Source organism: Epinephelus lanceolatus, chromosome 4 (assembly GCF_041903045.1).
Source record: "Epinephelus lanceolatus isolate andai-2023 chromosome 4, ASM4190304v1, whole genome shotgun sequence".
Taxonomy (NCBI): Eukaryota; Metazoa; Chordata; class Actinopteri; order Perciformes; family Serranidae; genus Epinephelus; species Epinephelus lanceolatus.
In genome coordinates, this window is record NC_135737.1 from 44,126,784 (window position 1) to 44,154,393 (window position 27,610).

At 43.2% G+C, this 27,610-nt stretch overlaps 2 protein-coding genes across 2 annotated transcripts in view; both read left to right on the forward strand.

The window, feature by feature from the left end:
* Positions 1-6,898, forward strand: part of LOC117260168 (alpha-2-macroglobulin-like) — a 28,672-nt gene extending 21,774 nt beyond the window's left edge. The window contains exons 28-36 of the mRNA XM_033632076.2: positions 405-567; positions 650-837; positions 2,535-2,747; positions 3,437-3,555; positions 3,711-3,801; positions 3,896-3,964; positions 4,050-4,155; positions 4,252-4,293; positions 6,664-6,898. Coding sequence (XP_033487967.2) covers positions 405-567; positions 650-837; positions 2,535-2,747; positions 3,437-3,555; positions 3,711-3,801; positions 3,896-3,964; positions 4,050-4,155; positions 4,252-4,293; positions 6,664-6,668 — 996 coding nt within the window. The 3' untranslated portion in view covers positions 6,669-6,898. The remainder of the gene's footprint in view (positions 1-404; positions 568-649; positions 838-2,534; positions 2,748-3,436; positions 3,556-3,710; positions 3,802-3,895; positions 3,965-4,049; positions 4,156-4,251; positions 4,294-6,663) is intronic.
* Positions 6,899-12,020: 5,122 nt separating this feature from the next.
* tbcela (tubulin folding cofactor E-like a) lies at positions 12,021-27,279 on the forward strand. The gene is made up of 11 exons (XM_033632206.2): positions 12,021-12,106; positions 13,573-13,700; positions 13,791-13,861; positions 18,120-18,299; positions 19,841-19,980; positions 20,126-20,307; positions 20,942-21,198; positions 25,421-25,547; positions 25,650-25,766; positions 25,878-25,989; positions 26,233-27,279. Exons 4-11 carry the CDS (start codon positions 18,152-18,154, stop codon positions 26,437-26,439), a joined length of 1,290 nt encoding a protein of 429 aa, XP_033488097.1. The 5' UTR covers positions 12,021-12,106; positions 13,573-13,700; positions 13,791-13,861; positions 18,120-18,151; the 3' UTR covers positions 26,440-27,279.
* Positions 27,280-27,610: the final 331 nt, after the last annotated feature.

The window sequence follows — 27,610 nt, forward strand, 5'->3', positions numbered from 1 at the left end:
TTCTTTATAAGCCCAGTTCAGACCAAAGATTCACAGCAGGTGACGTGCTTCTGAGTTGCAGATGACACCATAAACCGGCTTGAGTCGAGCTCAGACCAACCAGTTCACACCGCTGCAACTTTTACTGCAACGTTCTAAGATGGTTTCATCTCGTCACAAATCTTTGGTCTGAACTGGGCTTTACAGAGACAAGAGAGAGACAACAAAAAGGCTCAACCAAACCTCCGACAGCATGTGTATGGACACAGAATCTGTGCGTTCTAGTCATAGATTTATAATAATACCTAGATACCAGAAGCCAAGATGGCACCTTTTCATTCCACTGAGTATGCACAATAGCCTTTCTCTTCTTGGTCCTGCCCACGAGAATATTTATTATAGTTTGTTCTTTTAATCTGCTCTAGGAACTTGAGATGATGAAGAGCCTGTCTTGTCTCAGGGAGTCTATCAGTGACCTCAACAACACCTACACTACAGCTCTGCTGGCGTACGTCTTCACCCTGGCAGGAGACATGGAGACCCGTGCTTACCTACTGAAGCACCTAGATACTGTTGCAATACAAGAAGGTGAGTCGTCCCCCTGAAGGAAATCATTTTTGCTTCATTACTGTGATTGTAGCTCACCTTGTGGCTGGTTGTCTGTTTTTAGGAGGTTCTCTCCACTGGTCTCAGACAGCAACAGAAACATCAGCCTCTCTGTCTGTGGAGATCAGCTCGTATGTGCTGCTGGCCAAACTCAGTGTACCTCCTTCTGCTGAAGACCTGGGATACGCCTCCCGTATCGTCAGATGGTTGACGGGTCAGCAGAACTATTACGGAGGTTTCTCTTCCACACAGGTACAGCTAAAACAGCATTCAGCTGAACTTTGAGATACATCTGTATCAGTGGCGGCTGCTGGTCTTTCAAACAGGGGAACTCACGTTAATTTACATCGTAAAATTTGTCATATTGTAGCGAGGCAGTAACTTATAAAAGGAACATTTAAGTGAAGCCATTTTTCAACCACACCCATGCCATAGAACCACAGCACCTCAAAGATCTTAAGATGGGTTTAAACACCTGTACTGTGCTGTACAAACGCTGAAAATGAGATGTATCTCTTATGGAAATAAAGAACTCCAGACGGCACTCTATCAGAAGACTCCACTCACAAATATCCGCATGGGACTGAGCTCGAAATGTGACGATGCTGGTGTATATTTCCAAAGCGCTGTCAGTCACAAAGGGGTTCAGCCTCTTAGACAATTCCTCCAATCATCATGCAGACACCGAGCGTCCTCTCCTGCCTACCGCTCCATTAGGTCCCAGGGAAGCTGAGCCTCCCTGGAAGTGACGATTGTGTCGCGTTTATCCAATGAGCGTCTCGCTTTGCTGCATGAAAAAAACCTGCTCAGCGCTGTCTCATAGGAATGCTTGGAGGCTCCGCGTCCACAGTGCTGACATGAGAATGTATGACAGGGAGGTCGCGTTTGAAAACTGGTGATAAACAGCTGACTTTTGAACATCATAGTCATGATGTGAAACGCATCCTAGCGCACGTTCAATGCAATGTAAATTCTTATTTTAGTGTAAATTCAATAGTGCATATTTGACCATTTCTTCTATGAAAGTTCAGCCTCCCTTTTTGTCTCAGAGCAACCGCCCCTGATGTATATATTTTTTATAGATTTTCACATAGTGATGACTGGGGGTGTAAATCATTAGTTTCATCACAATACAATATTATAGAGATTATGTGGACAACAGTATGATATTTGCAGATATTACAAAGTCTGCCACGATACGATTTCGATTCAATATGAAGATATGAGACGATATGAGTCAAGATCATCTGCCCATGTATCACAGTCTGTTACAGAAAGAGCTGCCACTCCTTTATTTTTGCTTTTGACCATAAAAGATCAGAACAACACATAAATAATTGTTACTGGTTAAGTGCAGTAAACTTTACTTTATACTGACTTCAATAATACACATGGGATCAGTTAGCCTTCAGGCTTTCTGTCAGAAAGGACGTCCTTTTGAAAAAACCCTTTCTGCCCTTGTCTCCTCCACTGAAAGACAACAGGATGTTTGTCTGAAGGTGCAGGAGCATTGTTTAAGAAATTGTGAGAAGATGTCTCGCTTCCATAATAAAACCTCTGGATCAAGGAGTAACTTTAGAAAGAAAATTAGAGAAAGTCCCCCTCTCCTGACTACACCTGATGTATCTGGATTATTGCGACCAAATGTATGTAGTTTTACTAGGGTAATGTGAGTGGGCCTACGCATCAGCCCACTGTAACCTGTGCTCCTAAAAAACCTACCCCCGGGCATTTAACCTTAATTTGGAGGACTCTGCACAGCCAGAGATCAATGTGTCATAAGTAAGAGAAATCTTGTATTGTAGTTTTCTCCAGAGCAGAAATACTTTGAGTTACATGTGCAGAATTTTCTTCTGGGACAAACGTTTTGAACACACAAAGTTAAATGAAATGTCTGCAGCACTTAAAGTATTCTCTGTGTTGTGTGTGTGTGTGTGTGTGTGATCTAGGACACCGTGGTGGCTCTTCAGGCTCTGGCTCTCTATTCCACTATGGTGTTCAGTGCAGAGGGTTCAAGCACAGTGACAGTCCAGTCTCCCAGTGGCCAGCTAACATTCAGTGTGAATCAGAACAACAAGCTGCTCTACCAGGAGGAGGTGCTGAAGGACGCCACAGGGAAGTACAGCCTGGCGGTGGAGGGCACTGCATGTGCTTCAATGCAGGTTAGTTTCTCTTTGCTAGACGTACATCACGACAATGGTAATGTTGCTAAAGCTAGCAGCCTGGTAGTGACACAGGAAGTTTGGAAGTGTAATACCTCCACCTGCACTACACTTTGTTTAATCCAGTGTTGTTTTGTTCTAAATAAAGTGGGGAAATCTGACTATTTAAATTATACATATGTATTTTCAGAAATGACACATAAAACAAACAGAATTAGTGTGTGTGTGTAAGTGTGCATGAGTCTGCTCTTTGTTCGGCTCCCATGTTTTTCACGTGATAAAACAAACGTGGTGGGTCAGAACAAAACATGCAAACATGTATGATGCAAGGTTAGAAAACAGGATGCTTAGTTTTCATTAATGAAGCTGTGTCTGGAAAATTTGTCTTTTCATTTTGTCTCATATAGTGAATTTTTGCAACGCATAGAACAAAAAAAAAAAGCAGATTAAAGACTGCATCAGTAAAAAAAAGGACTCAGCGTGCAGAGACGTTAACTCAGCCAAGGTTTGATGCATGCAACCCAAAACTAGCACGAAAAAACAGAACCGCTTTATAAACAGTGTGGTAGCTCTCACAGGTTAAATCATGATGCATCATAAATATGAATAAATTTGAGCTAAAGGAAATTCTCAAGATTCTTGTTCACTTCTTATGAATACTGAACTTTCCTCGTGTACCTCTTCCTCAGATTTCTGTTCACTACAACGTCCCAACTCCTACTAAAGTCTCAACCTTCAGCGTCAACGTCAAATCAGAGGCCAACTGCAAAAGCAGCAGACCCAAACTCACTCTGAAGCTCAGGTCCCTGTAAGTAATCAATTGCTAACATTTCTGGCAAACAATCCTCTGCATCCACCAGTTTGAAAGTCAGGAGTTAGAACTCAGCTCAAATATATTTAAATGGTAAATCTAGTCCATCCAAATCCCCAGAGTAACATCACATTTTAATGGCTGCATCACAGATATACTGGAAAGGAGACCACGACCAACATGGTGATCCTGGATATCAAAATGCTGTCTGGATTTGTCCCAGACCAAGAGTCTCTGAAGAAAGTGAGTTATTACAGTAACTTTCATCTTTAGTAGACAGGAAATAGTTTTCATATGTTGTTGAAGAACCACCCAGCTGATTATTGACTCCTCACAGCTCAAAGGTGCCCTGCTGGTGGACCGTGTTGAACAATCGGACGATCATGTTCTGGTGTACATACAGGAGGTGAGGAATAATACACAGTAAAGGAACGATACATGATGCTCTCCAGATTTGTCACTGATCATGTGGTCTGTTTGTCCTCCAACAGTTAACAAAGGACATACCCATCAACCACAGCTTAGATCTCGTACAGCAGGTCCCAGTGAAGAACCTGAAGCCAGCCGTGGTCAAGATCTACGACTACTACCAGCCAAGTACATCAGTCCTCTTTAAACCTCCTTTACAAAGTCATCAGAATAGTAATCTTGAGGAGTACATTTTGACTCTTTTTCTTCTTTCTTTCCTCTCAGGTGACCACGATGATACAGAATACACTTACCCTTGTGTTGAAGGTAGCAGTCTGTAATCACACACAGAAGCACTAAGATGTTATTTACACAAACCTTTAAATGGCCAAAAACATTTCACTGCAACCACAAGAATTATGATGTCTTAAAGGTCCAGTGTGTCAGATTTAGGCAGCTATATTGGCAGGAATATAACACACCAATCAGCCAAAACATTAAAACCACTGATGGGTAGAGTAAATAACATTGATCATCTTACAATGCAACGTTCTGCTGGGAAACTTGACACGCAGCACCCACCCAAGCACCACTGTGGACCAAGCAACCCCCCTCATGGTAACAACACTCCCCAATGGCAGTAGCCCCCCCAGCTGGACAGTGTGTCATGCCACACCGCAAAAACTGCTCAGGAATGGCCCATGGAATGTAACAAAGAGCTCAAGGCATCAACCTGGCCTCCAAATTCCCCACTTCCCAATTCTACTGAGCATCTGTGGGACCTGCCAATACCCCAGACGTACCGTCCATCCACGTTGGGGCCTCTACGGATTGGATATAGCTCTGACATGTCAAGGTATGGACACAGGAAGTCTTGAGATGCCCTGTGGTGTCTGGCACCAGGGTATTTGAGATCCTTTGAGTCCTGTGGGTTGCGAGATGATGTACCAGCATGTCCCAAGGATGCTCAATCAGATTTGGATCTGGGGAATTTTCTTAGAAATTTGTCACCAGGAGCAACTCTTTGTACCAGGAGACTTTGTGAATACAGCCCCTGGTCGGTTTGTTTTGGAGAGGAGGAGACCTCTGAGGATAATTTGACTTTTAGTTATAACCTCCTGAACATCTAGATCTTATCAGAGAAAAAAGTGAGCGCACATTAGCATGTGTTGGACTAGCTGCCTGCAGAGACATGCCAAACTGTGTCAGAAATACATGGTTTTGTAACATGTGTTATTCAGTGTTTTTACCCGTTTAAATGGCCATGTCTGTTTGTTTTGGAGAGGAAGAGACCTCTGCGGGTAATTCAGCTCCTGGCTGTTACGCCCCAGCTATGGAGTTAGATTTGTGTCTTTATTACATGCAAGAAAATAAATGATATGAGAGAAAAAAAATGTTTGAGAGAAGAAGTTTTCACACTGATAGCAAAAACATAATATTTGAGACTAAAAGAAGTTTTGAGAGAAAGTATTTTGTTAAAGAATATAAAAAAAATAATTTGAGATTTAAAAAATGATTTCCGAGAAAAAAAAACTCTCAACAAACTTTTTTTTTTACTCTCAAATATTATTTTTTTGCTATCAGTGTGAAAACATTTTCTCTCTCTCTCTCAAAAAAAAGGTTTCTCTCTGTGTCATCATCTTACCCAGACATTGGAGTCTCCGCTCCCAAATAACGCAGCGCATCTATGTCGGTGAATCGACCATGGTGGATGAATGATTCAGTTGAATTCGACTCCCAAGACGATCCTCACCCAGCTGTCAATTCGATTGAGACTGGCCAATAGGAACGTGGCCCCGCCCATGACGTTATTTTCGCAGCGAAAGCAAAATCCTGACACGAGAGCAAAGACTTTGAGAGAGAGAAGAAAAATGTTTTGAGAGAAACAATTTTTTTGAGAGAAAATGTTTTCACACTAATAGCAAAAAAATATTTGAGAGTAAAAAAACGTTTTTGAGAGTTTTTTTTTTTTTTTTCTCGGAAATCATTTTTTAAATCTCAGATTATTTTTTTATATTCTATGACAAAATACTTTCTCTCAAAACTTTTTTTAGTCTCAAATATTATTTTTTGCTATCAGTGTGAAAACTTTTTCTCTCAAATATTTTTTTTCTCTCATATCATTTATTTTCTCGCATGTAATAAAGACACAAATCTGACTCCATACAGTCTAGGGAGGCTAGAGCGTAGCAGAGAGCATGTATAAGTGAACAACAGTGAGCAATTTTTTTGCTAATACAATGAATCTGAAAGTTGACCTCGGAAAAATGGTTTTCTGCTAAACGCAGGTGATACAAGAAACTCAGGCACAGTATGAACCATTGAATTCAGGGTAAACACAGCCAAAATAACAAACAAAAGCCCACCTATCTGACGATGAAAACTCCAGCTGACTCTGACACCGGTAAAAACCTCCTGAACCATGAACACTGAAGCAATTCTAACCAGGAGATTCAACAGGTTGCAATCTGCACTTCACCACAAGATGTCACCAAATCCCCCTAAATCTGACACACGACACCTTTAAATGTGGCAGAATCATAAGTATGTGCAACATTTGGAAATCAGTCAAAAAGTTATTATATATAATATAATAATATATATTGTATATTATAAGGTGCCAAATGTATAACTCAAAACCAAATCAAGTCTTTACTGTGAATGATTTTTGAAATATTTGTATTTTTATTTTTACAGGTTGAAGAGTGAAGTGTGGTCAGTCCTCCGGCCGTCACTGATTCCAGTATAATTTAATAAAGACTTTCATTTTACCACAGATACATTTTATGTACCCTAACACCATGTTTGTTTGTGTAAACACACACAAGGAGTTAACACATATTAGCTTGTTCTTCCCCTCACAGCTGTGTCTGGAGTCAAATTCATGCTGAACCAACAATAAAATAAAGAGATGCGAATGTTCCACCTGAAACTGGTCTTGTGTTGAACTTCTTCCACAGTTTAATATATGTAAGCTGTATGTGTTCACACCAGGCGTCAGTGAATAACAAAGTCAATGTTAAGGCACAATTGCAAAGGTCAAAGGTGAGAGAACTCCCATTACTCAATCACACCTTACATACAGCGCAACATTCCTGCCTTAAATGGGCAGTGTAGAAGCGGCATGTCAAACACTGCAAATGTTGCCTTAAGTTCAGTTTTTTTAACGTACTCAAGGCAAATATTGAGTACGTTGTTGCAGGCACATCAGATATCACGAGATTCCCATAGGAAAGAATGGACTTAGGATTGCCTCGTCTCTGTACATAAGCGGAAACGACGCCTACATGACAGTCATGTGAGAGTCACAAGGTGTGAGGTGGCCTTAAACTACCCACAGTGCGTATTAGGACGACATCGTAAAACTTGATTTCTAGTTGTATGTTGTAAGATGCACCCCCTCAAAACTGTTCCTACTGGACCTTAAGCGTAAGGGTTTGAAAACTGACCATGAACTGCAGCGTCCCTGCTTCACATCCGTTTGTGGAGTGACTGAAACAGGTGTCATAGACTGCTTGCTTTATTAATGATGACATAGATGGCCTCCTTCACTCCTCTTTCAAATCAGCTGTTTTCTCTCTCCAGTATTTGGACATTGCTGTCCTCAGAGTCTCTTGTCCCCGTCCTTGAGGACAGCAGCGCACAAATATTGGACAAACGGGGGGGGGTTGGACTGTGTGTTGTAACAGATCAGCCACATCACCCACTTTTGCCTTAGTCAGGACGATCACTGCTGACATGGCAAAATCAAACATCCAGCACCAACACATTCTCACTCTGTCCTCGTCACATATCGACGTTTGGTCATGGACTCTCCACGTGGAGATATAACGTCCCAAGGTACCCTGGGTGTGTTGGTTGTTGACGTTCTGGGAAGCGTGTCAACTTCAGCCTGTTACATGCATTGTCTGTTTTCAAAATACACTTCTGTTTTCACGGGAAATGTACAGTTTGCATACAGTCTCTTTCAAAATAAAAGCACTACACCAGTACAACACCACAAATTGATGTTTTTTCCCCTTCAACAACAAACACATGGTTGGGTTTAGGAAAAAGGAACAGGGTTTGGCTTTATAATCACACAGGAAGTGAACACTGGCCTTTAGGGTAAAGGTCAATGATCCAACACATTCTGTCTTTAACGCTGTAGCTGCAACATTAAGAAACAACTGACATGTAACAGCTTTAATTAGAGGTGCTGTTTATTATGTGATATTAGTGCAGATACAGAGCTGAGCTTGTGTCACAGATTTCATAATTTCTATAGACGAACTGTGGAGTGCCCAGGGGTGCCAACACCTACTCTCCTCAGGCGCAACACGGCAGTACTCACAGCAAAATGGTGCCATCTACACTCGGGTCCCGGTGCTTTTACTCACATGCATTAAGTGTAGGGACCTCACCATAGGGGCTTTACCTCCCAGCAAGGTGGCACTACATATATATATATGAATGTTACGTTGGATGTCACAAAAAGTACACTTTGTAGACTGATTTATTTTATGTGATGAGGGAATATCTATTATTCCACCGAGGATGATACAAAACCACCAGGGGGCGCCAGAGTCCCAGCTGAGAGCCTGAGAGTGGCCCTGTGTGAGCAGGGTCGGGCATAGTGTGAGAGAAACTCTACCACAGTCCTTTTAAAAGCCTGAGTGCATGGCAGTGTTCAGAGGGAGTGTGTGGAAACATTTGTAAAAAGAACCTTCATTCTTCTATAGTGACAAAATCTGGTTTTAGATGTTGTATTGCTCCACACTTTCTGTTTAGTTTTCTCTGTAAAAAGCCTTCCTGTAAAAGTATGTTTGAAGATTGTTTTAAACGAAGCCAAAGAGTTCCTCAGGAAGGAGTTCTGCAGCTGTGGGGCTCGAACAGGAAAACACCAGGTTTCCTTTTGTAACAAGGCAGGCTATAGAAATAGTTAGGAGGGCAGGCAGGCCTTTAAACTAGGTTCATAGGGTGTTAGTAAATCTACAATGTGTGTAGGAGCCATGTAAACTCTATACTCAATAGGTACCCCTCCAAGAATTGCCACCTTAACATGATGGAGGGGTTTGCGTGTCCATGTGAGCCTGGGAGCTGTGTTGTCCGGGGCTAAGAGCCCCTGGTAGAGTCTCCCAAGGCAAAGTGGTCCCAGAGGAGGGGCCAGACTAAAAGCGGTTCAAGAAGACTACCAGGGAACGAGTATCTCACCCGGTATGGGGACACCGATCTTGGGGGGGAGCTCGCCAGTGAGTGCCTGGTGGCTGGGCCTTGGGCCTTGGGCCATGGGGCCCAGTCAGGCTCAGCCCGGATGAATAACATGAAGCCGCCACCCTGTAGGCTGACCACGTGCAGGGACTGGCATCGGGGTCGGGTGTATTGTGTGCTGGGCGGCAGGCAGGGGTGACTACTCAGGCATGCTGATCCCCCAGCGTCCTGGACTGGCTCTGGGGACTAAAGGTACTGCCACAAGCAAAGGAGTTCAAGTATCTCGGGGTCTTGTTCATGAGTGAGGGCGTGACATGGATTGCCGGTTTGGTGCAGTGTCAGCAGTGATGTGGGCGCTGTGCCGGACCATTGTGGTGAAGAGGGAGCTGAACCTGAAGGTGTAGCTTTTCAATTTCCTGGTCCATCTCCGTCCCAACCCTCACCTATGGTCATGAGCTCTGTTTAGTGACTGAAAGAATGAGATCACAGATACAAACAGCTGAAATGAGTTTCCTCTGTGGGGTGTCTGGGCTCAGCCTTAGAGATAGGGTGAGGAGCTCAGACATCCGGAGGGAGCTCAGAGTAGAGCTGCTGTTCCTTCACATTGAAAGGGGTCAGTTGAGGTGGTTCGGGCATCTGATCAGGATCCTCCTGGGCATAGAGGTGTTCTGGGCACGTCCCACTGGTAGGAGGCCCCGGGGCAGACCCAGAACACACTGGAGGGATTACATATCTCATCTGGCCTGGGAACACCTTGGGGTCCTCCAGGAGGAGCTGGAAAGTGTTGCTGGGGAGAGGGACGTCTGGGGTGCTTTGCTCAGTCTGCTGCCCCTACAACCCGGTCTCGGGTAAGTGGATGAAAATGGATGGATGGACTTAACAGGTGGCCAGTGTAGCATTGCAAGGTGGGAGTGATGTGGTCTTATCTCTTGGAATTAGTTAAAAGCCTGGCAGCTGAGTTTTGAACCAGCTGGAGACAGGAAATGGTCTTTTGATTGAGCCCTGAATACAGAGAGTTAGAGTAATCCAGACGTGATGAGATGAAAGCATGGATGACTTTTTCAAGGTCCGCTTGAGATAAAAAATGTTTTCCTTTTGCAGTGTTTCTAATTTGATGAAAGTGCGATTGCACAGCTTTGGTTATTTCTATGTCGAAACAGAGCTCAGAGTTAAAGATGGTACCCAAATGAAGGGCAGAAGGCTTCACATAGAAGGACAGGTTCCTAAGGTTCTTCTTTAAGTCAGAGGTCAGGTTTGGGGGTACAAAAGAAGGACCTCAGATTTGGACTCACAAGCCATAACATGAGAGAGACTGTCAGGGTCACAACCAGTCAGCGGAACATAAAGTTGCGTGTCGTCCACATAACTGTGGAAAAGAATATTATACCCACAGATGGTCTGACCCAGTGGAAGTATAGAAAACAGAAGGGGACCTAGACCTGACCTGTGAGGAACACCACAAGAGAGGGGGGCTGGGGATGAGAAGTATTTTCTGATTAGGGTTCGTGGTGGCTCAGTGGTGTCCCATATACAACAAAAATTTTGTTGTTGTCTTGCCTGTATTAGAGAGGGCAGTCTGAGGGTGAAGGGGGGAGAGAGAAAGAGGATGACATGCAGCAAAGGGCTGCAGGCTGAAATCAAACCTGCAGCCACTGTGTCAAGGACATTGTCTTTGTATATGGGACACCACTGAGCCACCAGGAACCCTAATCAGAAAATACTTCTCATCCGCAGCCCCCTTCTCTTGTGGTGTTCCTCACAGGTCAGGTCTGGGTCCCCTTCTGTTTTCTATACTCTAATATATATATATATATTCTCCTATTACATCAGAGAAAGAACTTTGAGGAAAAGTGAGGTTTCAGGTGAGTGAAACCAGGCAGGAGCGCTGTCCTTAACTCCAACATAGTTTTCAAGGAGGTTTATAAGGACACTGTGGTCTACTGGATCAAATGCTGGACTCAGATCAAGCAGAATTAAAACAGAGCGAGCCCCCTGAGTCTGAACTCTGAACTGAATGCAGCCATGATCTGTGTTATTAGTTACACCTGTGCTGTCCCCACCGTAACACGTCAAAATATCTGCAGTGAAGGTCAATCAGCATAATAAGAGGGACAACATCTGTGTCTGTCAGTCTACCGATGAAGCATCACCCATCCTCTTTGCCGACGACTCTAATATTGTCCAACACAAGCAAACGTTGGGTCCTTGATCACTGACGCCAGTTATTCCGTACATGTACTGAAAAATGTTTCAGAATGAACAAACTTTCTCTGAACATCAAAAAATCCGATTTTATAATCTTTGGAAATGAAAATAAAAGTTATCCAAATGAAGATGGTTCACTGTTCAGTGATAATATTGAAATCAATCAAGTTACTTCTGTTTTAGTAGATGAACAGCTGTCCTGGAACGACCACATTGTGCATGAAGTCTCAATTAAGCATCATTAGGAAACCATACACATCATACTGGAACGTCATTTGGGTCGGTACATGTCAGCCTTCCCTGCAAAATATAATTTTAATCCAAAAGTTAAGCCATAGTTAATGTATTAGTTATGTTTATGTGTTTTGATTATGCTTATTAATACTTGTTCTGTCTGTTATATTCTCATGTTTAGGAGAGAAACATTATCTGTATTCAAATTCAAATTCAAGCAAGACAAATGATGATGATCATCAGCACCAGTAACACAATGACATCACTGTCTCAGGGGGCATCTCGGTTTCTTTTATTTTTCAGTAAAATTTAACATCCCATAAAAACAGACTCAGAAAAACTTTGACGTAACTTTAAAATGTTTCCTCTTAAAAGGAAGTTATTAAATGAAAAGTGAAAAAAAGAGACTCGTTTTCAGCCAACGAGCTACGTCACTTCCGGGATGTATGGCAGAGCAAAATGACAGCTGGTTGTTTTCATCAACAAGGAAAATTGAAAGTAGACATCAAAGGTATGTAGACTGACGACCTTGTATATTCTCAGATTATGACACGTCCTCTGAGCGCACTGTCATCAGCTGCTGGTTATTGAAAGTATATTTTTATCGCTGCCATCTGTAATGATCCATCTCGGGCTGCATCGAGCTGCTGCTGGGGGTCAGACTCACTGATGCTGAGTCTGGACTGGACTCTGTCTGCTGCTGCTCGGCTGTCAACAACCGGCAGCCTGCTCTAACTATTCATCAGTTAACTGTAGTTTAGTTTAGCCGGGGATGTAACGAGGGAAAGTGGAGTAATTGTCCGAACAGGGTTAGCTATATGCTTTTTAGTGTAAAACCAAACTCCATTCAGAAAGCTGTAAATTTATAGTTGTCTGAGCCACCTCGGCCTCTGTATAACATAACAACACAAATGTAAGACCTCTAACCAATGACCAATACTTAAACATCAATTCGGCGTAGATTTTATAGAAGATGTATCACTTAAAACAATAAAATATCAACTTTTATTACCGGTCTGCCTGTTGTTACCAGGACCACTTCTCACCAGGTGCTATAGCTAGGACATTGCGTATAAAAGTTTGAATTTTGTCTAAATATCTATTGTTATGTCAAAAAGGTGTATGCCGAATTAACAATACTTTTATGCTGAGTGTCTTAAGCTTTTAATATACAGCTAAATGTGTACATTAATTGATAAGCAAATAAAAACTGTAAAATTACGAGACTTGTCAAGGGCCTTTGGCATGGCGAGTTCCCCGTGAAACTGAACAAGCCGAATTCCATTCAAAATCACTCTCTTTATAGATGCCTGTCTCCTATCGGCTGATTTATAATGTCACAACACTTGAGATATTTTATGATTCAGCAAGAGTTACATCTGAGTTCGGCGCATATTTAACAGAATAAATACCACATTATTGGAATAAAATGTCAACTTTTATATTTGGTGTCCGCTTTGCCGCCGCGATCATTTTTCCACACAATAGACGTTACCCCGAGCCGGTAAAACGGGCATTTCGTTAAAATTATCATAGTTCTGTTAAAAGGATATACGCCGAATTTACGGGAACTCTTTGCTCAATCGATTAACATCATGCTTTTTTAACAATGAGATTCTTCTATGTGCTAATAAGCAAAGATACTTCAAATTGCGCGAGTTCTCAATGGGGTTTGGCGCAGCGGACTTGACGCTTAAGTCAGAACCACTTCACTTCTTTTCTTTATTGATTAAATGGCTGACTTACTGCACAATCATCAGTCACTGAGTATATTTATATTGTCACTGACAGATAATTGTGTCTTTTTTTAACCCTGTGGGGACATGACTGTCTGTATCTGCGCTGTAAAGGCAGTTTGTCTGTTCACAGCAACACTCTGCTCTGAAAGAAAAGAAATCTGAATGTGCTTCCTCTTCTTTTGATTATATTGACGTTGGCCAATGAGTAACAAGGCAGAAACTGATCTTTGTTCTCCAGGGTCATGTGGTGAACAGCCTCCAAGTCCTCCTTGTTCTGGTCTGTCCAGAGATACTCTTGACAACTGACCAAAAGAGGGACCAGCATTTCATCTGGACACGTCTGCCAGCCTCACCAGCCACTCTGGAGTAAGACAATGATAAAAAGCTTCCCTCTTATCTTCTAAACAGACACCTCTGTCTCGTGTAAAATGACATTTCCTCTCATTTCCCTGACAGGCCGTCAGCACAAACACAGAAGAAGACGGTGAGCTGTGATAGCGGTCAAGTCCAGGGAGACGTCTCTTCAGGTAGGACGCTCTCTGACATATATTTCATAACCATGTACAGATTACATAAACAAGAAGAAACAAAGACAGTGGGTCACACGTAGCATGTGTGTTGCAGTGGATCTGTTTTATTTGTCTCATGTCTGTAGGAATAACTTGATTTATCAGCTGCAGGGAAACAGATTGCTTTCATACATGACCACAATTTACTGCAGCCTGTTTTTGTCAAATAAGATATTGTAACAGGATCCTTTTATTTTTTATTTCACCAAAACCACTACATAATTTATGCTTCCCTGCAGCAGATTCCACAGCGAGGCTCTGCCCACCGAGCTTTTTAAAACACACAGATCCGCTTTATTTTATTTATAGACACTTAAGTGGTAAGTTAAGTCAAAGGGGCCGACCTCACTTTCTGTTTTATTTTGAAAAGATCAGCATGAAGATCAGCTGTCTTGTTCAGAGCAAATTTAGGTGGGACAGTGCCCCCGCTGTTGGCTGCTGAGGACACCTCATTGTGTCCCTTCCTGCCCACATCATCATCAGACCTGGTCGTCCTGGTGTTTCTGCACGGATGGCTGATGTGCACAGGCAGGACCTGAGGAAAGAGCAATGGTTTATTTACAAAAGATGCTTTGTGAAGATGAAACAAAGAGTTGAGAGGGAATAACTGAGATTAATGGACTGATTAGCAGCGTACCCACGGTCATGGAAAACCTGGAAATATTTTATATGGAAATATTTTTATATCGTATATTCCAGGCCTAGAAAACTCATGGAATTTTGTTGTTTGTGATGAATCTAATTGTTAGTAATCTTCAGGGATAACCTTCCACATAATGCAACATAACTGTGAATTTATTTTCTGTAAGTTATCCGTTGACATAACGTAGCTCTGATATGTGTCAGCTTAGGGCTGCACGATATATCGTTTCAGCATCAACACTGTGATGCACAATAGTCACATCGAAGGACGTGCAATGTCAAGAAAGACAAATTAACTCAACTTATCTGATGCTTGATACAAATATAAAACTTGCACAGTTCTCATTTTCCATGACTTATAGCGGCCAAGCCTTCTGCTTTTAGACGTTAGGTGTATATGTGACGTAGTGTGGTGGTGTTTGTTATGGGAAGTGAGACTCTCCTGCATGTGTGTGTGTGGAAAAGTATCGTAACCAGGCCGGTGAGTGCAGCAGACACAGTGAAGTGCATGCTTTTCCTTAATTAAATTTTATTATGGGTCCTTAAAAAGTCCTGGAAATGTGTTTGAATCCTGGATCAGTGTCGTCATCAGGACCCTCGTGTTCTGCTGTGTGAAACCTGCTGATAAAAATGAGGTCAAGATCAAACTCTGGGCTGCAGTGTGTGTGGTTTTTTGCTGTTCAAATTCCTAACAGGGTTCCCACACTTTTCTGGATAAAATTTCAGAATGTTACTATGATATTTTTCAAACACTGCTCCATCTCAAAAGTGCAGCACAGTTTAAAAGTAGAAGTGTAGCTCAGCGTAGATATGGAAACTTTTGGATTCATGACCGTACGTGATAACTCCAGTTAGTTAGCTCACATGAAGGACGAGACTGAACACGGGCAGAAAACAAGGAAACGTACAGTACAGGACAAAAGTTTGGACACACCTTCTCATTCAATGCGTTTTCTTTATTTTCATGACTATTTACATTGTAGATTCTCACTGAAGGCATCAGAACTATGAATGAACACATGTGGAGTTATGTACTTAACAAAAAAAGGTGAAATAACTGAAAACATGTTTTATATTCTAGTTTCTTCAAAATAGCCACCCTTTGCTCTGATTACTGCTTTGCACACTCTTGGCATTCTCTCCATGAGCTTCAAGAGGTAGTCACCTGAAATGGTTTTCCAACAGTCTTGAAGGAGTTCCCAGAGGTGTTTAGCACTTGTTGGCCCCTTTGCCTTCACTCTGCGGTCCAGCTCACCCCAAACCATCTGGATTGGGTTCAGGTCCGGTGACTGTGGAGGCCAGGTCATCTGCCGCAGCACTCCATCACTCTCCTTCTTGGTCAAATAGCCCTTACACAGCCTGGAGGTGTGTTTGGGGTCATTGTCCTGTTGAAAAATAAATGATCGTCCAACTAAACGCAAACCGGATGGGATGGCATGTCGCTGCAGGATGCTGTGGTAGCCATGCTGGTTCAGTGTGCCTTCAATTTTGAATAAATCCCCAACAGTGTCACCAGCAAAACACCCCCACACCATCACACCTCCTCCTCCATGCTTCACAGTGGGAACCAGGCATGTGGAATCCATCCGTTCACCTTTTCTGCGTCTCACAAAGACACGGCGGTTGGAACCAAAGATCTCAAATTTGGACTCATCAGACCAAAGCACAGATTTCCACTGGTCTAATGTCCATTCCTTGTGTTTCTTGGCCCAAACAAATCTCTTCTGCTTGTTGCCTCTCCTTAGCAGTGGTTTCCTAGCAGCTATTTGACCATGAAGGCCTGATTGGCGCAGTCTCCTCTTAACAGTTGTTCTAGAGATGGGTCTGCTGCTAGAACTCTGTGTGGCATTCATCTGGTCTCTGATCTGAGCTGCTGTTAACTTGCGATTTCTGAGGCTGGTGACTCGGATGAACTTATCCTCAGAAGCAGAGGTGACTTTTGGTCTTCCTTTCCTGGGTTGGTCCTCATGTGTGCCAGTTTCGTTGTAGCGCTTGATGGTTTTTGCGACTCCACTTGGGGACACATTTAAAGTTTTTGCAATTTTCCGGACTGACTGACCTTCATTTCTTAAAGTAATGATGGCCACTCGTTTTTCTTTAGTTAGCTGATTGGTTCTTGCCATAATATGAATTTTAACAGTTGTCCAATAGGGCTGTCGGCTGTGTATTAACCTGACTTCTGCACAACACAACTGATGGTCCCAACCCCATTGATAAAGCAAGGAATTCCACTAATTAACCCTGATAAGGCACACCTGTGAAGTGGAAACCATTTCAGGTGACTACCTCTTGAAGCTCATGGAGAGAATGCCAAGAGTGTGCAAAGCAGTAATCAGAGCAAAGGGTGGCTATTTTGAAGAAACTAGAATATAAAACATGTTTTCAATTATTTCACCTTTTTTTGTTAAGTACATAACTCCACATGTGTTCATTCATAGTTTTGATGCCTTCAGTGAGAATCTACAATGTAAATAGTCATGAAAATAAAGAAAACGCATTGAATGAGAAGGTGTGTCCAAACTTTTGGCCTGTACTGTATGTGATGGTAAACAAAATGTTGTCACAAATGAACACATATTAGAGCAGCGTTACATCAGCAGCTACAGAAAATAAACTCACTGTTGTGTTACATGACATTGAAGGTGATCTACAACAGATTACTGTAACAATTAATTTCATTTTACACAACAAAATTACAGAATTTTACTGATACCATGACTTTTCCAGGTTTTCCATGACCCTGCTTTTAGGAATCTTTGAGAAGATGACAAATGATTTTGCAGCTAAAGTCAAGTGTTTTGATACATTTCTTTAACTCTCTCATGGTCTTTGTATTTTTAACTGGTGTGGCAAAAGTAGGGCTTTGTTTTGACCTTCAAATGTGAATTTGTGCAACAATTATTCAATTGATTTCAATTTTTTCCTGTATTATATCAATTTATCATCTTAAATTGAACATCTTCAGGTTTTGGACTGCGGGGACAAAAATATCACAGTTTTAGGACGTTATCTTGATCTTTTAGTGATTGTCATGGACATTTTCAACCATTTTCTTATGTTTAATAGCTGAAATGATTCATTCAGCGTTCATGAAAATAATCATTAGATTAATATGTAATGAAAAATTACATATTATATCATATTATAATTCTGGACTCTTCTTTTGTGTTGTTGATTGTCATGATTGTCACTGTAGGAGCCAGAATGTGTGTTTAACCTCTGTTGCACACGTTCTTTTGGTCACTCTCACTTCCTGTAGTTGTAGTTGACACAGGTGTAGTCTCACATTATTTTACCTGTTCATTCAGTGGTGTGACGGTTTCTTTAGACAAAGAGGGTGAGTGTTGGCTCTGATGTTTTCTGTTGATCGTGATCTCACTTTGCTTTAGTGTGTCAGTCGTGTGTTTAATCAGTGATCATAAAAACACAACATGGCTTTCTTTCAGCGAGTCACACTTGTGTATCTGAGTTGTGTATAATGTGTACAGCAGCAGATGTGGTTGACTGCACGGTTAAACACGGTGGTACGAGCTGACAGTTCATCACTGTGGACGTCTGTCTCTCTCCCCCACAGCAGTGGGTGAGGCTGTTCATCGAGACGGAGCCATGGAGCCTCCAGAGGTCAGGGACGGCCGCACCTTTGTGGAGGTGATGAGTGAGAAGTACAGCCCAGAGAACTTCCCGTTACGCAGAGGACCTGGTATGGGAGTGGTGGTGGTGCCTACCGCAGGTCCTCAAGGCTCCCCTATGAAAGGTGAGATGGAGATGAGCACATCACTTTGACCTCTCTGCAGTGTGCAGCCTCTGTGGACGAGGCCGAGGGTTGTGACAGTTATTTAAAGAGACAGCACGGCTGAATCCACATGTGCACCCTCCAGACTGCAGACTGAGCCCTGTTGGACTGTTGTCGTATGCAGTGTGTCATGTTCATCACCACTGTGTCAAGTGTGTGAGAGCAGTGGGCCGACAGAGGGGATACAGTGTGCTGTTGGATGGAACTTAAGACTTTGATTTGATTCATCGGTTCCTCTCTGGGTGTCGATTTAACACCTAAAAACAACCATGGTGGTGAAAAAGTTTTTAAATAGCTCACTGTACACCTCAGTATGCATAACCGTACCTGTTCATCAACACAAAACATTCATGTTGATGTTCAAAACATCAACACATTTCTCCTCCAAACAGCTGTTTTTATTTCAGCTTCTCACCAGAAACTACATTTTATAAGATTACATTTGAACACATCATGAGAATGTTATAGTTTACCTTTTCCTAATACTCATTTTCACCGAAGAGACAGTGAATGCATCATAAAGTAACTCAATGCGACCTCCATCAGCAGTTAGTTGCGGCCACCAGCTGCCAACAGCTAACGTTAACTAGCTCTCCTCCTGACAGTGTCAACACAGATCTGTCGTTCACAGTAGGGTGGACTCACACTGGAAGTGCTTTTGTATTAGTTAAAACCAAAGTTGATGTGGCACAACAGAAGAACATGAACCACTGCCATTGATGAAGGGCATCTTATTTGCTGATAGGCTGGTGGCAGCAACAAGGTCATGGTCAACAAGGTGAAAATCAGCTGATACTGATGAACAGCCAATAATTCGCTGCATCCCAAGAAGCTGCGCCTGCTTCTGCTGTGATACCCCTCGTTTTGCAAGCTGATGTGATTGATTCCTCAATTGCTTTCTTCCGTAATGATGAGATGAGTTGAAACATACAACTACTTGCAATGTGCCGTTCTGCGTCGTTCTAAGAACCTGCTGGTTCACAGCAAGTCAACTAGATGAGATGGTGCATCATCTCTATGCAACAGCTCTCTGTTCTCCTGTGATTTGACCAGCTGAGTGTCAGGTGACACCATCAGCCAGCTTAAGTCATGCTCAGACCGGGCAGTTCACACCAATGCAACTTTTGTCTGCAACGTTCTAAGATGGTTTCATCTCGTTGTGAATCTTTGGTCTGAACTGGGCTTGAAATTTGTGATGTAATAAATCTTGAAAGTCTGAATTCATGTTTTTGAGGCTGTCGTTGGTACACTGCAGGTCCAAGGAGAAAATGCTCAGCCTGCTCACTTTGCTTATGATATGTCTTGTAGCACATAAAAACACCATAAAGACGTGCTCACAAGGTTAAAAAATGATTTCCAGTGGAGAGGTCAGCTCCTCTGACTCATTAATCTCAAGTCCACTTTGCTCAAATAAAAACCCTCCTTTCTCTGTATGACCCGTCCCCTCTGTCTGACTGATCCTCATTAATCCTCACTTCCTCCCTCTCCCACTCCTCCTGCAGACCGTCTGAACCTGCCCAGTATCCTGGTGTTGAATAGCTGTGGGATCAGCAGGGCAGGAGACCAGGCTGAGATCGCTGCGTTCTGTGCCCATGTCATGGAGCTGGACCTGTCTCACAACAAGCTGCAGGACTGGCATGAGGTGCCGTCTCTGGGTTCATTAACAGTAGTTCATTTCCATTGCTGGTCATATTCTATATTTCAGTTAACAAATTCTGTCTCAAACAGTGAAATCAGTCTGTAATGTTTGGTTTCAAAGTGAAATCACGTCACTGTCTCATTTTCAGATCAGTAAAATCGTGTCCAACATCCCCAACCTGGAGTTCCTGAACCTGAGCTCCAACCCGCTGGCAGGAATGACCCTGGGGCCGCGCTGTGCTGAAGGCTTTTCCCGGGTCCGACGCCTCGTCCTGAACAACACTCAGGTGTCCTGGGACACCGTGCTGCAGCTCACCAGAGAGATAACCGAGTAAGCAGCTTCAAACTGTTGCAACAGCACTCTTAATAACAGTCGTGCCTTTTCTTTACCTTTATTTGTCCAGCTTTGTTTCCTTGTTCTTTGCTGTTGTGTCTTTTTCTCTGCGTAAGCACTGGAGTCAAATTACTTGTATGTGTGCACGTACTTTGAAATTAAAGGGACAGTTCACCACAAAGTCAAAACTACATATTTGTCCTGTTACCTGTCTACATTGTTTTGGTGTGAGTTGCAGAGTGTTGGAGATATCAGCTGTAGAGTTGTCTGCCTTCTCTCTAATATAATGAAACTGCTCACAACAAGGTCTGTGGATTTTCCTGAGTAACCAGGTCATGATTTCTGGAAAGAGACATTGATGTTGAGTTTTTAAAATGTATTTTTTGGGGACTCTGAGCTCCACAAGCCGAGCGTCATCTAGTTCCATTATACTGGAGAGAAGACAGACATCTCTACAGCTGATATCTCCAGCACTCTGCAGCTCACACCAAAAAAATGTAGATAAACAGCACTACAGGTGAGAGGGGAAATATGTGTTTTTGATTTGGGGGTGAACTGTCCCAGATGATGGGCAGATGATCTAATAAATATAATATCAGCCTCACAGTCTTGTTCTCCTGTCGTCCGGCAGGCTGGAGGAGTTGTTCCTGTGCCTTAACGAGTACAGTGATGTGAGTGCCTCCAGTGTGACCTGCCCCACCTTACGCCTGCTTCACATCACCGACAACAGCCTCCAGGACTGGGCCGAAGTCCGCAAGTTTGGCACCATGTTCCCCAGCCTGGACACTCTGGTCATGGCCAACAACAACCTGGCCTCCATTCAGGACAGCAAGGAGATCCTGCAGCGGCTCTTCCCCAACCTACGCAGCATCAACCTGCACAACTCAGGTCAGCTGAGGGTTGAACTGTGTGTGTGTGACACATCAAGTGTCCCCTGATGAGGTTTAACTCTAGTATAAAGCACTGGATTGCGTCAGGTTTTCAGTTGACAGGATTTATCTGAGTCGGTCCAGTACGACAGTGTCAGCGTCGTATGCAGTGACTTCATAACAGCTGATATAATTAGCACGAGCCAGCATGTCACTGTATCCTAAAAGCTTTGTGTTATTTGTAGAGTGTTGCAGCAGATTCTTCTCCACGTCAGCTTTTATCTCAGGAATTGTTTCTATATCGGGGAGTATCAGTGGTGAATCTATTTTTAGACTTCTGTTGAGAGTAGAGACAAAAACAATATCCAAAGACGTGTTCAAACTGACTTCAGTGGATCAGTTTGTCATGCCTCCTTTCTGCGGCACAGAAAAACATCCTTCATGCAAGTCGGATTCAGCCTTCAACGTTTATTCCTCTGAAGACAAAAACAGATTCTGCTGACAGGCTGAGATGATTTCACTGGTTACAGTGCAGTTTCTATTGTTTCAGGGATTTTTAGAATGGCAGCAAAGACTTCGGTCCAGGATTCAGATTATGACACACTTAAAGGGATGGTTAAGAACTTTTGAAGTGGGGTTATATTAAGTATTTATCCATAATCTGTGTATTACATACAGTACAGTTTGACGGAAAGATAAAGCGGTAGAAATACTGTATAGTATATAGAACAGAATACAGCACACACCTAAACCAAATTTTTTTTAAGTAGGACATTTTTTAGGTGGCTAAAATATATTTCGTCGCTGCTCCTGTCCACAGCACTACATCACTTAGCATCTGTTTTGGCACTCCTGCCGCTACACTGACTGTGGATGAGTACCTCATACGACCCCACTTCAAAAATCCCAACTATCCTTTTTTTTATCATTAACAAACTCCTTATAAAGACCGAAACCAAATATGTGTGAGCCCATCTCTCCATTCTGTCTGACGGTGTATGGCTGTCAGCCATAAAACCCATTAGTTTCCCACTAAGAAGTTTTCTTTTTTTTCCAAAAAGGCGCTCAGTAATTTAACAAACGTTACTCAAACTGAAGTAAAAAGTCCATCTGTTTTTGACTATTTCCAGCAACACATTTAATTTGATCAGAAAAGGAGAGACGACTGGTTGCTCTGTTTTATCAAACATAGATCAAACCTTGTGTCAGGCGTTTGTGGAGAACGGGAAACAGCAGCACTCCAAAACGAGGAAGGAAATATTAAAAAAGCTTTATTGTAGTGGCGAAATCATTAACAGAACCAACATGTTTCACCCACTGCAGGTCGTAGTCAGGGTGACCTTTTAATGATTTAGCCAGGCAAGGTCGCCCCCCCCTCGTGGCCCAATTGTTGAAAAACGCACGCTAAAGTGCCCTCCTGGGAGCCAAAACATGCGCTAAACTGCCCTCCTGGGAGCCAAAACATGCGCTAAACTGCCCTCCTGGGAGCCAAAACGCACGCTAAACTGCCCTCCTGGGAGCCAAAACGCACGCTAAACTGCCCTCCCGGTAACCAAAATGCACGCTAAAGTGCCCTCCTGGGAGTCAAAATGCGCGCTAAACTGCCCTCCCGGGAACCAAAACGCACGTTAAAGTGTCCTCCTGGGAGTCAAAACGCGCGCTAAACTGCCCTCCCGGGAACCAAAACGCACGCTAAAGTGCCCTCCTGGGAGTCAAAATGCACGCTAAAGTGTCCACCTGGGAGCCAAAACGCACGCTAAAGTGTCCACCTGGGAACCAAAACGCACGCTAAACTGCCCTCCTGGGAGTCAAAATGCGCGCTAAACTGCCCTCCCGGTAACCAAAATGCACGCTAAAGTGCCCTCCTGGGAGTCAAAACGCACGCTAAACTGCCCTCCTGGGAGCCAAAACGCACGCTAAACTGCCCTCCTGGGAACCAAAACGCACGCTAAAGTGCCCTCCTGGGAGCCAAAACGCACGCTAAACTGCCCTCCCGGTAACCAAAATGCACGCTAAAGTGCCCTCCTGGGAGTCAAAATGCGCGCTAAACTGCCCTCCCGGGAACCAAAACGCACGTTAAAGTGTCCTCCTGGGAGTCAAAACGCGCGCTAAACTGCCCTCCCGGGAACCAAAACGCACGCTAAAGTGCCCTCCTGGGAGTCAAAATGCACGCTAAAGTGTCCACCTGGGAGCCAAAACACACGCTAAAGTGTCCACCTGGGAGCCAAAACGCACGCTAAAGTGTCCTCCTGGGAGCCAAAATGCGCACTAAAGTGCCCTTTTTTTTGTCTTTTCACCCCTGCCCTTCAAAAAGTCTGTGCACGCCACTGCACTACAATAAAGGATTTTTAATTTTTCCTTCCTTGTTTTCTATATTTTTTGAGTTGCCTTTCTGTCCATGTTTAATTTTCTGTTTAGTATTTGCAGCAGAGAGGACAGTGTACGTGGGTTTGATGAGGGAACATCAGTGCAGCAGCGTGGCTCGTTGATGTGTTGTAGACATCAGTGGAGCCCTACGGCACAGAGGAATAAAATAAATCTGGATTAACTTGTTAGTTGAATGTTGTTGTGTAGTGTTTTTATCTTTTTAAACATGATTGGGTGATTTCTAGTTTAATGCATTCCAAACTAGCAAAGCTTTAGAGAGTGGGCGGCCAGCAGAGGTCAATGCACGAGGCTGATATCTTCGAGGGGGCTCGCCCAAAAAATGCTAAAATTTGGATTCAGGGATTAGTTCATTTTGTGGATGATGGTAGTAAGAAGAGGACAGTGGTATGTAAGATTTGCAGGTGAAAAATCAGTGACAGGACTGACAACATCCAACTTCATCAGTCCCTATAAAATTTGTGTGATCATGTCTTTTTAGAAAACTTATGAGCTTACTGACCGGTCACGTGCAAAATAATAAAACTCAAATAAAACTCAACTTTCAAGACCACTGTCAGGGTGTCTGCAGGTCCTTTAAAAGTCTTCAAATGTCTTAGATTCAATTTTAGAAATATAAGACCTTAAAGGTTTTTAAATAATTCTAAATTTGAATTTCTGGGGTCGTAATTGCTCCACACATTTCATCTAATTTCATTTATTCATCTTTTATTTATTTTTCTCAAAATGAGTCAAACTCTGATTTGTGAAAGTTCACATTTTCTGTGGTACACATCTTCAAACCTGTGACCAGAGGTTTAGACCCAAGTCACATGACTTAAACTCATCAAACTCAAGTCACTAAATTGATAGTCTCGCTCACCAGACCTTTCTCAAGAAAAGAAAGGTCTGGCTGGGCCGACTCTCGCTTTGAGATTGGAGAAAAAAACGCCCCGGCTGCTTGTATTTCTTTCAACCAATCACAGTCGTTCTGGGCGGTGCCACAGCAACGGTGCGCTTGCAAAAATATTGCCGGGGGGAAACAAGTTTTTGTGTAACACGCCCACAAAAATATCATCTACAGGACGCGAACCATGGCAGAAAAATGCCTACATCCCCGCAAGATCAAACACCACAAAAGTTAGTAAAGGACATGTTGAAACGGTTGAAAACTGCTACACAACCGGAGGTGGTAGGGCGTGACTTCAGCGGGTGGCTCGTTCCGCCCAATGAGAGGCTGATCTCTGCAGCGAGCTTCCGCCCACTCAGACTTCTAAATTGATGATTTGATGCTCGTTGACAAAATCAAAAAAGACTTGCAGCTCAACTTGGATTTTAACACCAGTGACTCGTGACTTCACCTGGACTTTTGACATGAAATAGCTTGATACCTTCCCCCAAGTTATTTAAAAAGGGTTCAAGTCCAAAAGTCTATAAAAAGGAAAAAAAATTTGGATTTAAGCATTAGCTCATGTTGCCGATGACGGTAGTAGGAAGTGAAAAGTTGTATGTCTGGCACAACATCCAACCTCATCTGTCCCCACAAAACCCACAAAGAGAGATAAGTGAACGTGTATTTTTAGCGAACTTATTAGCTTATTAGCTGGTCAAATGTGCAGTAGTTTTCATTAATGTTTGAAAAGTAAATCTCAACTTTCACACTCACTGTCTGTGTAATGGATTTAAATGTGGAAATTGATGTAGATCATCAAATCTTCATATGACGTAACTTCTCTTGCATAACAGCAGGGAATCGACTTTAACTTGAGACTTGCTTGAGTCTTGAACATGTGACTTACTCGCACCTCTGCCACCTCTTTGCAACACATGTCTACTGTAACTGTTTTGTATTGTATGACTTGTCTGCGTGTCGTCAGGTCTCAACCGATGGGAGGACATTGAGAAGCTGAACTTCTTCCCCAAGTTGGAGGAGGTGCGGCTGCAGGGCATCCCCTTACTGCAGACCTACACCAACGCAGAGCGACGCAGCCTCATGATTGCACAGTGAGTCTCATCCAGAGTCCCAGACAGGTTGTTTGCTCCAAACACTGAGGAGTCTTGTACACAGTGTCACACACACCTGCTCATGTATGTTCGTCCTCTCAGGCTCCCTTCAATATCCCTGCTAAACGGCAGTGTTGTGACGGACAGCGAGAGAGAAGACGCTGAGAGGTTCTTCATCCGTTACTACTTGGACTACCCTGAGGAGGAGCTGCCTTACAGGTGGCTCACCCTCACTGTCTATACTCCAGCTACAGTGTCATGACTCCAAGTGATATGTACGTGTGTGTCTGCTCTTAAGACTGACAGCACAACTTCCATTTTCCTCCCCAGATACCATTCCCTGGTCACCAAGTACGGGAAGCTGGAGCCACTTGCTGAGATCGACCTCCGACCTCGCTGCCGTGCCCAGGTGGAGGTTCACTGTGAGGAAAAAGTGGAGCAGGTGTGTTAAGCATTTATAACGGATTGGTCTGTATAGTTCACAGAAGTAGAACATCTTGAGGACAGAGGGCTCAGTAGGGACGGAGCACCTGCAGCAGCAAGCGAACACGCCGCCTGTGGTCATTGTGACTTGACAAGCAGAAAGCCACCATGTGGAGACTTTAGACTTTGGATCATTGTGTCTTTGTCTCAGTGTTTTAATGCCAAAAATGTGAAAACGGTTTGTCTTGTGTCCTTGTGTCAGCTGAGCATCCGTTTGGACCAGACTGTAGCTGAGCTGAGGAAGCAGCTGACAACAGTGGTCCAGCTGTCCACCAACAGCATGAGGCTCTATTACATCGACAAGTGCAGCGCCTTCGGTCCGGAGGAGATGAAGTACAACAACCGGGCTCTCCACTCCTACAGCATCCAAGACGGTGACGAAATCCTGGTGGTGCCCAAGACCAAGTGAACAGCTGGTGTCCCACTGGATAATCAGAGTGACTCGTTGATTGATTGATTAATTGGATTAATGTTGATTGGTTAACTGACGACATCACAAAATAATTGGAAAAAGGAACAGCATCAGCGGCCCACTGAGAGTAAAACAAGAGGATGATGTGAACGCCACCATGGAGACTGGATAGTGGACTACAGTGGGCTGCTGGGAGTCACTGGCTGGAGATGCAGCCATTATGTCTTTATTTATTTCAGCTTTATTTGAGGGCATCCACTGGAGTTAGACAAACCTGTCACACTGGAGAACAAGCCGAGGGAGCGACTCGCAGTCAGCTAGAAGCTTGAGCAGAGGAGAGGGCGCTGCTGTACCAGCAAAGCTTCGCTGCAGCTCTGTCTCTTAGTACATGGCATGTACCATAGCACCTGCATAGGCAAGTATCCAACACCACGGGCTTGCCCACTTTTTGCAAAATCTACCATGATTAGTAGTGAGAGCGGGGAAGGACTGCTGCGCTTATCTGCACTGTTAGAGTGGGCACAATATCAGGAAGAGCAGCAGCTGTTGAAGGAAAAATCCTGCCTGAAACTGTTAAATGGAGGTCATTACAGTAGCATTTTGGGGTCCATTTTGTTATTTAGTGGTGTGTTTTTTTATATTTTTATGGATAATTGCCAAAATTAGAAGATGCAGCATCACATTCAGATTATTTGAGTCAAGAGGCAAAAAGCACAGGACTGTTTTTAGAACCATAATCAACAATCAGTGTGACATTTATCATAGCATACGCAGATTTTAGAAACTTAAAGATGCCTCCCTTGAAATTCAGAAATGTATAAATACACGTACACCCCCACTGATAAATCCAGAATGTATGAATGTGCAAATATGGTAATTAATTGCAAAATTTTAACTACTGAACACAAGATCTTCCTGCCTCAATTAAAGGTCCAGATGAGCACAGAGGAACTTTCCTCCTCAAGCAGATGAATGTGAAAACAGTTTTCTAATTTAGTGTCGCGCCCTGCACAGTGAACATCAAACGACCAAATCGATACAGGGTTCCCACAGCCATGGAAAACCTGGAAATGTCATGGAATTTTACAGTCACATTTTTCCGGCCTGTAAAAGTCAATGAGATTGTTATAGTAATTTTCCGTTGATAATCCTGCACGTCATGTATGGT

Excerpts from the sequence above, each read along its gene's own strand:
- tbcela (XM_033632206.2), top strand. The coding sequence starts at position 18,152 with ATGGAGCCTCCAGAGGTCAGGGACGGCCGCACCTTTGTGGAGGTGATG. Across the intron at positions 20,308-20,941 it reads CTCACCAGAGAGATAACCGA|GCTGGAGGAGTTGTTCCTGT; the intron begins GTAAGCAGCTTC and ends GTCGTCCGGCAG. Across the intron at positions 25,548-25,649 it reads CGCAGCCTCATGATTGCACA|GCTCCCTTCAATATCCCTGC; the intron begins GTGAGTCTCATC and ends TCGTCCTCTCAG.